Source organism: Lonchura striata, chromosome 9 (assembly GCF_046129695.1).
Source record: "Lonchura striata isolate bLonStr1 chromosome 9, bLonStr1.mat, whole genome shotgun sequence".
Lineage (NCBI taxonomy): Eukaryota > Metazoa > Chordata > Aves > Passeriformes > Estrildidae > Lonchura > Lonchura striata.
Window position 1 is genome coordinate 14608988 of NC_134611.1, and position 13156 is coordinate 14622143.

Genomic DNA, 13156 nt, shown 5'->3' on the forward strand with positions numbered 1-13156 from the left:
AAGCCTGGCTGGCCAGGCCTGCAAACGAGTGAGCTCAGTGAGCTCAGCAGCTCCCAGCAGCTTGGGCAGGTACCCTTGAGCAGCATTCATTTGTGGTGCTGTGGAAGTGTCTGGGCCATGAATAACCCATTGGGTTAGGGAGCAAGAGATGAGCAGGCTGGAAAAGGGACTGGGGAAGCTTTTGGAAAGAAGGGAGAGGCTCCATGTCGGTTATTTACTCCTTCAGACAAGGTGAACAGCAGAGATGGAGCAGGTTAAGTTTGAGCTGCAGAGAACAGGCAGCATGGGCACTGTCAGAAGCTGCTCCAGGGGTCTGATCCCTGCCCGGGGGATCCTTGCCAGCTTGATGGGTACGAGGGGTGTCTGTGGTTGCTCTGAGTGCAGCCACTCTCCCATCACTCACTCGCACAAACACCCACACTATTAAACCTGCTGACTTCCAGTCAGTGCTGCTGGTTCAGGTTACCTGCCCAGGCTTACTCATCAAAATCACCACGTTACCATTGCAGAACCAGCCAGCCCAGAGAAGTATCAACAAGCACCAACAAGAACCCCGCCAAAATCACCGTGTGAACCAGAGTCCGATCCCAACTCCGCCCCTGCAGCAGATCGTGTGTGCGGGTGAGTGGACGCACAGTCCCATCGGTGCCAATGGACCCGCGGGGAAGCACTCTCACAAAACCTGCAGACTCTGAACACCCCAAGAGAATTCACTCCTCCCAAACCCATGCAAAGAGAAATTCTCACGCAAAAGCATGCCACCGGGAGCAAAGCAAGCAAGCTGGGAGGAGGGGAGAGAGACGAGGGATGGATGAAAGAAGGTCTGATTGCATAATGCAAACACAGTGCTGTCATGACAAAGCCACTCCGAGCAAGAATGCTCCTCTATAAAGCAGGAGGAGAAATGCATCGTGCTGGGAAAGCTCACAGTAGGGCACGTAATTGAATTGCTGACTCTAAAAAGGTCATTTTCTAGTTTGTTCCTCCAAATTTATATCTCAGAATTACATGGGGAAAAATTGAATTTAACTGTTTAAATGTGATTGTTTTCTTATTACTATCTGTGTTTCAACCAAAGGTCATGGTTGAGGGTGTAGGTTATTTCTCATGACTACGATCAATGTGGTTTAAAGATTATGTATCTAATTTTACCACATAACTTGGTAGGCCAACTACTGCAGGATGAGCCTCCTGAGTTGATCACTTGAACCTGCCTAAAACTGCACTGCAACAAACTGGAAATACAGATTATAGGAAATGTCAATTGCTTTTCTGCATTTAGGAGCAATCTAAATGCCAATTTTCTCTGGATTTGCTGCGTGTAGAAGGTTTCACAATGTAACTCTCCAGCCTCATTAAGGGAGTGAAAGGAATGTTTTGACAGTACTGTGTCTACAAAATTCACAAATCGATTTACCAAACCCCTCTCTTCCAACCTGGAATATACACAAGTGGTACTTACATGGTCGACGGAGTCCTCAGCTCTCCACTGACGAGGGAGAAAGGAAGGAGGAGAGAAAAATGGAGACACAGAATTTTAAGGGGCAACATGTAGGAAAGGGATGACAATGACGACAACAGCAGGGGTTAGCAGAACTGGGTTGGGGGAATTACAACACTTATACACAGAGGATCACTTGACACAGGCTGTGCCAAGGGAAGAAATGGCATAGAGCAGTTTTTGACATGCTGCTATAGCCTGTGCAATGAGTCTGAGATCATTCACACAACAGACAAAAACCTTCCTTCTCACTTGGGTGGAGAGTCACCCCTTACTTTTTGTACTTTGCAGTACTTTCCCCTTCTGGCTTTGTTTGCATTTTCCTGCCTTTTCCATGAGCAGAAGCAAGAAAGGATAGGTTGTACCAACTAGGCTCTGTGGGCGACTGCTGCCTCACAAGTCACTCACAACAGTTCTGTTGCCTAATCTCCAGTTTCTGTTCTAGTGATCCTCCAGTCACCATCTCTTGTTGAGAACCAAAGACTTCAATACACAAAACAGAGGCACTCTCTGTAGGGAAGCACCAATACAGCATTTCTAGAGCTTCTTTTTCCTGTATCATTTGCAAAATGCTCTGGGGACTTCAGAAAACTGAGAAGTGCCATCTGTCATCAACAGTGTAAGAGAAGCTGAGATCTCACACAGAGCTTCACACTAGGCTGCTTCTCTCCAACAGTGGTGCATGGCTTGGAGAGTTTCAAACTTGTGCACGTACTCAGGAAACAGCTTCTTACTCCCAATTACTCAACACCAAATGGCAAACACTCATATGGCAATAGCAGCCCTGCAGGGAAAGTTTCTACACAAACTAATTCCCACCAAAAGGTCACATGAATTCCTGGCCATGGCAGCTCAATACAGGCTCTGAACTCTTCTGGCTGGATTTGGGGTTGTAGGGCATCAAAGCTGCATTGGGGTGGTGAGACAGAAGAACCTGGCTGCTGCCACGCATGCCCACAGCAGTGTTCTTTGTGGTTGGTGCACCAAAGGAAGGCTTGCAGAGATCACACAGAACTCTCTCAGCCAAGGTGATGTGCTACAGCTGACATTACTAAATCTGCCTGGGGGAAACACGGTCCATGGGTTCAAGCACAGAGATGAAAGTGAAGATAGGCCCCGATTCACAGTGTGAGACCTAGCAAACCTTGCTTCTGAGCCTGACCTGCTAGCTGTGAAACTGCTCCGATACCAACTTCCTCAGGACTCTGGGAAGCTCAGCTAATGCTGCTGAAGTGTTTGGGAACCTGCAAGTGCAACAGAAGCACTAAACTGCATCAAAGATACAAGCTGCCTTTTGAACTCAGGCTATTTGAGGTGGCTTGCGAAGGCTGCAGCCTATCACAGTAGCATAATACGCACCTCAGCAGTAAAATACATGGCATACTTTTAAAATATTTGCTATTTTGTCCTCTAAATTCAGAGAGAAGAAGCTGTTGGAGAAATGTTTCTCTAAGATTTTATTATAGTTCACTTATTAGATGCCATGAGACTGCAGTACAATTATTCCCAAAACCATCTTAACAGTAAATTTCAGCAAAGAGGTCAAGTTTCCCCTACATACTTTTTATAAAGCCAAGACCCTCACTAAATATTATGGTCACTAAAGGCTCTCTTTCCACACACACCTCGGTGCCATTTCCACTTTGCACACATAGCTGAACCCAAGTCATTACTGTTATGTCCCACCCATGCCAGCCTGCCCACACCACGGTCAACAGCCACACACTCCCCCCTGCTGATCTAAAAGCTGGCAGAAGTCCTGCCATAGGAAGGATCCGAGGCCTGGTACTCACTTCTACAAAAGCATGTCCCTGGTGGGTGGAAGCCATATGGCTGGGAACACCCCAGCCTGCCTCCAAGTAGCAACAGGAGCAGAATGTGACACCTTACTGCAAGGAACAACAGAGCAGAGCTGGGCTCGGGAGGCCTCTCACACCATAGCAGGGAGTTTATCATGCCCTAGGATTTTAAACCGAGTGTTTAATGTTCCAACTCTGTTTGCTCTAATGTTTCAGTGGACTTTAATCTTGCATTAGATCAGAGTGCAAAGAAATGCCTTGAGACCTGTGCTGGAGTAACAACTGTGAAAAGCCAGGCCTGTATAAATACCTTGGTAGAAATTCAGTTTCATTACAAAAATTTAATCTACAGATCAAAACATTTCCTTCCTTAAACTAGCTCAATTGCTTCTTAACTGTTTAAGGTTGGTCAGTAAGACAAATTGATCTGAAAAGCCCAAGAGCAGTCATAAAAAGAACTGAGAGAGGGCTGTGTGCATGAGGCAGGATGCTCTGGGAAGTGCTAAAGCTAACAGTGTGTATTTATGGCAGCTGCAATGCTTTAATGTTTCGTTTTACACTTCAACACAGCACAGTCATGTCTCACCAGGGAATGGCTGTTTTCCCTGACCTAGGCTTTTGTAAAAGACAGATTCAAGCCCTCAGCAGTCCCAGCTATGGGAAGCCAATACTGGTTTTCCTGCAGATCTTTCTCCTCTCTTCTTCAGTAACTGTGGTGCAACAGTGGAACTCCAGACATAAACTCAGTTACTTGGTCAATGAGATGCAGAGGGGTCTGAAGGTACCAGAACTTCATCTTGGTCCTTCACTGAAGTGCCTCTTGGATGATGCCTTACAGTTTTGTTCCACTTAGGAAGCAGACAGCATCCCACCTCTATGCTAGACTCCCACCTAGGCAAGTACACATGTATGAGATCTTCCAAGTACATTCAGAGAAAGATCCTTGACTATCATGAAACGAAAGAGGGAGGCTGTAAATTCCTGTGTTGTGCCTGGGGTAGGTACTGCTCAGGGAGAATTGAAGTCTCTGCTTTCTCCTTTGATCTCAATCCAATAGCTTGAAGTGACTGCCATTTCTTCTTCCTGCTCTTCTGGAGCAAGCTGGTGGGATGTGCACTTAGTTTGCATGCTGTTTGGTGAAGTGCTGCCTGCAGAGACCACACCACCCTCCTGTGAGCCTGCAGCCCTTCTTGTGAGCAGCACATACCTTTCCTGTGCCATGACTCTGCACAGGAGGAGAAGGTGGCAGGAAACTCTTTACAAAGCCTGACCTCTGTGTAACCAGCTCCCCCCAGCCAGCCCTGCAAAGTTGTTTGGGCAGGCTGGATCTGCAGGGATGGCGGGGTTAAAGCCCATTGCCCCTCCTAACATGTAGCAGCTGCTCAGAGATTGGAGACCAAGGGAATGAGGTGGGCCCTTTGTCTGCCCCTGGCAAACCTGCTGCTTGTGTCCCCTGGCCCTGCTATCCCTTGCTCCCTTGAGCTGGTGAGAATTTGAAGAAGTGGTGGAGTGCAGCTCTTGCACTGGGCTCCTTTCAAAAGCCCTCTCTTGGTGCTTTATGCAAGATTCAGAGCACAGAGATGAATCTTCTGCCATTGCCCACCATGGGACCCGGCTGAGCCGTGACAGGCGTGGCCCGGGCAAGAGGTGCTGCAAGAACCTGATCCAGCCCTGCAGCTGCACAATCCTGGGAGCTCCTCCACAGGGTAGGGTCACATTTGCTTGTCCATCAGGCTGTCAGTAGGAGGTGAGAGCTCAGACTGGAAGGCACACAGAATTCTGACAGAGGTAATCAGTTACAGGCGCAGCCACAGAGGGGAGGGAATGGCCTCAGCTCCATCACAGGACCTTTTTAACAACTGATTACTCTGCTGAGGCAGGAGGCTGTAAAATAAAATGTGATCTCTCCGGGGCTCCCACGTCTCTGCTGATGTTTCAGTCCTTTCTGCTCAAACGGTTTTGAAAGCTCAGAATCCATATTATCTGCATAGCTAACATCTCCGTTCCCTTGCCTTTTTCCTTTCATCTTCGTTTACTCTCTTTCCATTTCTCATCTTCAATAAGGAAAAATCATGAGTCAGCTTTAGTATCAGTGTCTTCACACTATCTGCAGGAAGCAGATTATGTGGTACATACCTACTCAAATCAGCAGACAGCCTGGCTAGGCAGGAGGAGGGGCTCTGCCCACCTGTCCAGAGATTTTCTTCTCTGACCCCAAGATTTTCAATCCATTTAATTCTCTCCCTGTGCACTGGTATAAATGTTTGTGAGTGTTTATGAGTACTGTACTGTGGCCATCTTCATCCTATGACCTTCAGGGGCAGGTTTTCCAGTGTATCTTTTTGTTTTCTTTCACAGAAAATGACTCTTCCAGGACTACTCGTTAAAGTTTCATCTGGCTGCTTGCAAAGACACGCACTGCTGTACTGAAAGATGGCAGCTCTTACAGGGTTCTTCAGCATCTGGAGCAGATGTATTTCATCACAAGCACAGGTCATGCCTGGCTTCTCACTCTTTTGGGAAATAGAGATCTCTTCTGCCAAGTCAGTGAAACCTCTTCCCTGCAGGGTCGTCATTAGTTTATCCCAAGAGTGACATGACTTTCAGAGTAGTCGCTTCTCTGCAACTACCATTTTAACTTCCAAAAATTACAATGGATGAGTTCACCACCATACACAGCAGGAAAAAATATCACAGAAATCAAGAACTTTCCCATATAAATTCACCAAATATGGAAGACTGACTAATGGCCTGAGAGGCCAGGAAACTTCTAGGAACTTGCCTCCTTGATGCACACATTGAAACTAATGCAAAATCCAGCACTCCTTCAAAAGTTTCTGGCTCTGGCATCCTCATTCTGCACATCAGCATGGGATTTCTCTCTCTGAAATGTATGAGTAAGGAGTGAAACCAGAACTGGCTGGGCAAGCATAAAATATTTGAAAACACCAAGAAGAAAAACATTGCCAATTTCTCCCACCTACACTTGGGACCAGCCCATTAACTCCAAACTCCAGCTGAACAACACAGCCTCAATTGTTCTAACAACACAGAAAATGATAACCTCCTGGCATAAGTAAAGGCGAGTAAGCAGCTTTTCTAACTATTAAAACAAAGCAACATCTGAAACATAAACAGAGACATGCCCCAGACAACACTGCAAAGCACCCTCAAAGTCCCTTTAAAGTTTTCCCCTTCCACATTTATTATTGAGCTTTATCCTTTGGAACATGAGTGGGGAGTAAAGCCGCCTCTGTGCACTGCACTCCCCACTGACAAACGCATAAATGATTCACAGCTGCATTCAGGAGACAGATCAATTAATCGTTGCAGCTCTCCAGTATTTATACTGGGCATCATTCAAGCAAGCCAGCTCTGAATCGATTCCTTGTTGCTTCCAACAGCAGCAGATCCTGTTCTTCATTTATACGATTATCTTAGTTGAGAACAGCGTGGGTCATCCAGGATGAAGGACCCCTGCTCCAAAGAAGAGTTGTATTTCATTGCACACGGGGACCAAAAACTTCCCTGGACCTTGGGAAAGAGGCAGCTATGCATTCCTGGGCTGTGCAGAGTGCACAGCTGTGCCTGGAGCAGTGTGAGGGAAGGGGTCTGCAGCTCACAGCCAGTGAGGTATCCACGAGATGGGCCAAATATGAACGGATTGTTGTGTGGGGATTGCAGAAGGACAAAATAATTTACAGGGGATGTGGGCCTCTACCTCGTTTTCTTTCCTCCTCCCCAGCCTTTCCTAGACTAAGTTTGCTTCACTTACAGTTTTGTTTCAAGAAGCAATTCAACACCAAGTCTCTGCCCTGCAAAAGCAGGAGGGAGGGGAGGCTTTGCTGAGCCAGGAGATCTGTTCTGCCTGGCACGCTGTGCCCACGCAGGGGTGCAGAGCCACCCCTGTGCCCCACAAACAGGCGGCACCCGCCGGATGCTACTGAGAAAGACATTTTGCCCTGAACATAAGGAGCAACAAAAAAGAAACAGACTCAAGGCTTATTTAAAACTTTCTGACCATTTATAAATGGACTGGCAAAGCACAGTTTGCTCCAGCTGGAGTCTGCACAGGATGTGGCAGGCAGAGAGGTACATATCAGACCAGGGGTAAGAGAGGAACATCATCCAAAACATCATCTTTTCTACAGTAATCCTTCCCTGATGAAACTTTTTACCCATGTTTAAGCCACAGTTTAAGGATAAACTGCTTGCCTTGCTCAGGCAGGCCGAGTCCCACACTCTGGAGCTGCAACACGAGGCCAAGAAATACTTGGATCCAGCCAGCCTGCCCTCTGCAGAGAGGGAAGGTGCCATGCCCACCATCTGGTGGTCCCCACACTGTACCTGTGCTTCTGACAGCATGACGTCCTTGATCACTGGCTGCCCTCGGGGCTCGTTGTTTTCCAGCTTAACGTAGGTAACCTGATACCCGCGGATCTGCCCATGCTGCTTGTTGGAGATGGGCAGCTTCCAGCTCACCCGGATGGCAGTCGAATTCACAGACTCCACCTCCACCTTTCTCGGTGGGGCACTGGGCACTGCAACACACACGGGAGAACAGTCAGCAGGTACCACACAACCACTGTCCACTACCTCTCACTCCTTTGCTACCTTCCCCCCACCTCATTGCCAGGACAGCCCCACTGGTACAAGTTTCCTGTACCTGCCCAGGACATCACACTGCAGTCTTTCAGCGTGGCCACATCCCCGATCCCTTCCCTTTTGCTACTCTCAGTAGGAAAGAGCATAACTGTAACATGCAGGAGCACCCCTAATTAAAGTCATTGTGCTGAATCAGACCCAAGGTCCATCTATCCCTCACATCTCCAGCAGTAGGGGAGCAAGGAAGAATACAAGACTACAGCAGAATATAAAGAATACAGTGACCCTCTGCAGCTCAGGATGCCCTGGGGCACAGGCAGTGGTTTTAAAACCTTCTTTGCATCTTGCCTGACACAACACCTCCTCTCAGACCCATCTAAACGAAGCCCAACAGCCCCAGGTAGCATGACTGGGTGCTGAGCCTCTTTTGCAGGGAGCCCTGGTACCTGTCACCAGCCAGAGCACACACATGCTCTTCCCCTGTGAAAAAGAGAGGTTAATGAGGGGGAAAAGCACCATCCTAAAACAATAACCCAGAGCTCAGAGACAGCAGTCACTGAACTCAGTCAGATAAAGGGGCCTGTAGGGATTATGACAGCTCTGGGGACTGTATTTCATGCACGGCTAGCTGAATGCTTTTTGATAATAAAATGAAAAATTACACTGCCCAGAAAATATCAATTTTCTTGCAAGGTGAGGCCCGTTTAAAAATGTATTTATACCCTATTTACCATTTGGAAAAATTACCTCCTTATTATATTTCGCTCTTGCATTGACTGTGACAAAAATGTCAATTCTAAAAAATTAGCTTCTCAGTTGCTCCTGGAAAGCTCCTTCTGGCTGAAGCAACTGGGAGTAGAGGTGTGCACTCTCTGTGGAAGAAACTGATGCTACCCAAATGCCCAGTACCAAGTAAGGGACGTGGACTACATCCTATCACCTCATCTGCAGGACCCTTTTCACCTTCCACTGCCCTGGGAAGATCTGGAGGTTTGGAACCTCATACGCCCCAATTCTCAACACAGCAAGAAATCAGTATTAGATAATTAGGGATGGATACCTGACAAGCACATGTAATGACAACTGCTATTTCAACCAACTAAATGGGAAGAAACAGCTACCCAGCAGGTAGGCACAGTTTTTAAGCTGCAGGGCAATTAATTATTTTTCCCCAGATGTCCTTTGCAACTGTAGATAATTTAATAAAATACAGAAAGGAGGAACAGAGCATTTTAGCACCAAGAGGCCAACTCAAGGTGTGGGAATGGTGGGGGCTGTGCTTGAACAGTTACCCCCTTCTGCCTGGAGCAGCCTATGCTGTAATCCACAATTCACTTAGTGCAGTGACCTTGCACAAGCCACAGGGCTCTCCTGTCCTGGCAAGACACCTGCCCACACACACAGCTGGGAGTCCAAGTGGAAAACAAGATCCTCCCTGAAAACCAGACAGAAGCTGTGTGTCAAGCTCTGCTGGCACGAGAAGGCGGGAGGTCTCAGCAGGACATGATATGGGGATGCTGCAGGGACACAAAAAGACATGAATATGAGCAGACCACAGTGTTCTGAGCATCTCTGTCCTGTCCCACTATGGGAAGTATGTGCTACATCTGAGATCCAAACAGGGAAAAGTTCAATTTGTTTTCAGACCACAGTTTAGCATTTCTCACTGCTTCATCATGGGTATCTACTGAGCATCAGCATGTCAGAGGAATATGAATCACTCCTGACAGCTAAGCTGGAATGTCCAACCATGGTGCCCAAAAACTGAGGGAGCTTGTTGCGACATTTCTGGGGTAACAGCTTCCCCTGGGCTACAATTCTGCTGAATGAGAACTGAAGCAAACAATACAGGCAGCAGGACACACACAGATGTGTTTGTCAGCCCAGGAATACAGTCAGCAAGCATTCCCTGTTACCACTTTCAGAGCCATGGAGACATGGGGGACAGTGGCAGCCCATTTAGGGAAACTGTAACATGTCTGGTTTCAATTTCCTACACTGATTGGGTAATGCAGGGATCATGCTTTCTTTGCCTGGATGCTCCATCTCTTTCTTCTCCCATTAAATCTGCAGCTTTCTTGGGTCAGCATGAAGCCATGGGAGCTCCTACTGTCACCCTGAGCTCTGGCACTTTCAAAGGAAATGGCTTAAATCATGATGACATAACTGACAGTCCTGCTAATACAAAGCAATTTCTCTTTAAAGCTGTCGTATCCAGTAAAGTGCTCTGTATGTGTGGTGTTCTGACTCTTGAGTGGAAGAGAAGCTTTATATAAGCTGTGGCTTGCCTGGAAGCTGGAGCAGGAAGCAGCTTTCCTGCAGTATCTACAGCTTTCAAATGTATTGCTTTCCCCCTCTTTACTTTGCTGGATTTCAGGTCAACAAGTAAACTTTAAGTTTTCATCTCACAAGAGAAGCCTTTGGCTGGGAGAGCTCATTCTGCCTTCAATAAAACCAAATCCACTACCACCCACTATAAAACCACAATAGAAAGCAGAGCAATGCCTCCTGCATGCACAGGAAGCACTGCTGACACAAACAGGACCCTGAAGGACCACGACAAGATATCTGACACAACCTGGAGGAAAAACAAGGGCCAGCAAAGCAATTCCCCAAACCTACTCCAGGAACTGTTGAGATCTGCTCCCTGGAGCATTGCTCCTGACAGCTGCTGGTCCTGCTTGAAAGGTGCTCCCAGGTCAATGTCCCTGCTCCCTTTCCCCCCCTTTCCAGCAACTTTGTGAGAGTCCTGGTTAACCCACGGCAGTACTGAAGGAGCTGTTCAGTAGCACCTACCATCCTCGTCAGTGCGCACGTGCACGGGGATGCTCTCCGGTCCTGGCCCCACATCGGTGTGAGCCCTTACCCACACCTTGTATTCTGTCCATTTCTCCAGGTCCTTGATCTCCCAGCTGGAATGCTCCCGTCCAATGCCATCCACCACATGCTTGGTGTTGTCATCTCCTTCCACTGCCTGGTAGGCAATGGAGTACTGGGTGATGACCCCATTGCGGCTCTGGGCGGGCGGTGGCACCCAACTTACCCGGATGGTGGTGGAGCTGGTGCTTACACACTCGACTTCTTGGGGTGGGGCGGAGGGGGCTGGGGATAAATAAATGAAGTGGGGAGATGAAGGGAAATGAATGGAAGGACAAACCAAAATGCACAGGGAACTTTTACCCAGCCAACGGAGCACTGAACATACATGTGGACAACTGCCTGCCATCCTCATACATCATCAAAGATGGCACTAGGGGGGCAATTTGTATTTGAAGGCCAGATGAACAGCGTGGAGACGGAAGTGCTGTTCTGCATCAGAGAACACCTCTTCCCAAAGCAGTTCTGGACACTCACTTTACCAAACACAACAAATTGCAGTAAGGGAAGTGGGGCATGTGGAGGGTGTGAGAGAGAGACTGGTAGGGAGAAGAAAGATGTTTTCAATGAAGATCTGAAGCAGATGGAAACCAGAAGAAATAGGAAGCTGCAGAAGGCAAGAGTGGCAAAAGGGAAGCTCACACACCAGATTGAAAGAAGGCTTGTGAAAACTCACTCCTAGACAAGTGGAAGAAACAAAAGTGGAAAAGGAAAGCAGGTGACTCAGGTTGGAGGTAGCTTGTCTTGGTAGGGTTTAAAATCAAGACCATCAGCTGTATCCTGATGGGGAAGAGTGGTAAAACAAATCTGGGCGGTGGAAGGGAGATCGGAAAAGGAGAGATGATTTGGACAGAGCAAAGCATCTTTAGGACATCTGCCTGGTTCATTCCCTTCTCCAGCCTTGCAGAACTGCTGTCTGGTTGCACCAGGGCTCTGGCAGCATGGGAGAGCACCAGCTCTCATGGCAGCATCAGCCCCCTGTCATTTGGCTTCACTGCCCTGGGATGGTGCAGATAGCATGCTTGCACAGAAGGTAGGAGTGGAAGTCTGGAAAAGGAAAGGAGCCTACATACTCAGGGAAGGAACAAGGGAGATAGCCCCATCCATGGGTGCTCATCCAGAAGGAAACAGCCCTAACCAGAGGGGACAGGGCATCATCACAAAAAAAAAAAAAAAAAAAGCAAGCAGCAGGTGAAAGCCAGCTTCCATTTTTCACTGCATCCAGAAACACAGAAATGCCTGAAAAAAGACTGCTGCCCTTTGCCATGCTTCAGTCCTTGCAGCCACCAGTGCAGCAGAGCCAGCCTTGCAGGGGCACAGGAACAACCCTGTCTGCTCACAGAACACAACCTACATCACTCCACATGGCAGCAAGGACCTCAGGTAATTCAAGCACTTATCAATGGTGCCTTAGCTTTGCTGGGCACAGGTTGGCAGCGGCAGAAGATCTGGGAAAGCAAAGGACAGTAGGATCTCTCAATGCCACTGGTGATCTCTGCTTGCTGCGAATAAGGCCCACTTGCTTGCAGAAACAGTTGCAGGGTGCATGTAACTTTTAATGCCCACTCCTGTGCTCAAAGAGAAGTGAACATTCCTGATGCTTGGGCTCAGATGCCTGGAGATGAAAGATGAAGGAGAGTAAATAGTGATGGAGCTGCAAGAGACGATGCCTGAACAGTCAGGCTGCTGCTATGGGAGCTACACTGGAGGAAAGAGAAGTCAAAGCAATGCGTGGAAGCAAACAGTGCCTATGTGAGGGAGGCAGCACAGGATCAGCCCTGCCATCTGGTATAGTGAAAAGGGAGCAGGGGTAAAATGTGAATCCTCACACTCTTTTGGTTAATCAGCAGAGAAGTGGCAGGGAAGAGAGTAGGAAGATACAGCACCAAAGCAACACCTACAATGGAGGGCATAATGTAGACAAAGTGACTGGTGGCATCCTTCAGACAGGACAAGTGAGACACAAGGGGCTTGGCAAACCTTTCCTTTGCCACTCTCTGCCCTTCACAGAAGAGACAAGCTTGTCAGCTCCTCCACAGCTTCCCTTGGCATGCAGCAGTGAGCTCATTCTCCAAAGGTAGCTTTGGATGGCAGTGTGGGCAAGTCAAAAGTTGGCTGTTGACTGGGTAAGAGTCACACATATGATATGCAAGTCAAAAGCTCAGATTAACACTTAAAGAAAGCAAAATAAAACTTGGTAACATGAGCATGATCAACTTAAAATGCACAAGGAGTTGAAGTGTCCCTCCTGGGGCCAGCAAAGAGCAGACTGGGTGGCCAGCATGCACCCACACATGCAGATGTACCCACACACACACACTGTGCAAACCTCTGCTGCCTCCAGGCTACTCACGACAGCCTCCCCCGACGGCCC

General features: G+C 48.0%; 1 protein-coding gene across 15 annotated transcripts in view; it reads right to left on the reverse strand.

The window, feature by feature from the left end:
- PTPRF (protein tyrosine phosphatase receptor type F) overlaps positions 1-13156 on the reverse strand; it is a 375435-nt gene that overhangs the window by 52448 nt on the left and 309831 nt on the right. For 7 of the 15 annotated variants that reach the window (XM_077785383.1, XM_021528079.2, XM_077785385.1 and 4 more), the window contains 3 exons: positions 10702-11007; positions 7648-7841; positions 1463-1489 (listed from right to left, as the gene is read on the reverse strand). In XM_077785383.1, coding sequence (XP_077641509.1) covers positions 1463-1489; positions 7648-7841; positions 10702-11007 — 527 coding nt within the window. The remainder of the gene's footprint in view (positions 1-1462; positions 1490-7647; positions 7842-10701; positions 11008-13156) is intronic. The other 8 variants (XM_021528141.2, XM_021528133.2, XM_077785389.1 and 5 more) reach the window with 3 other exon arrangements.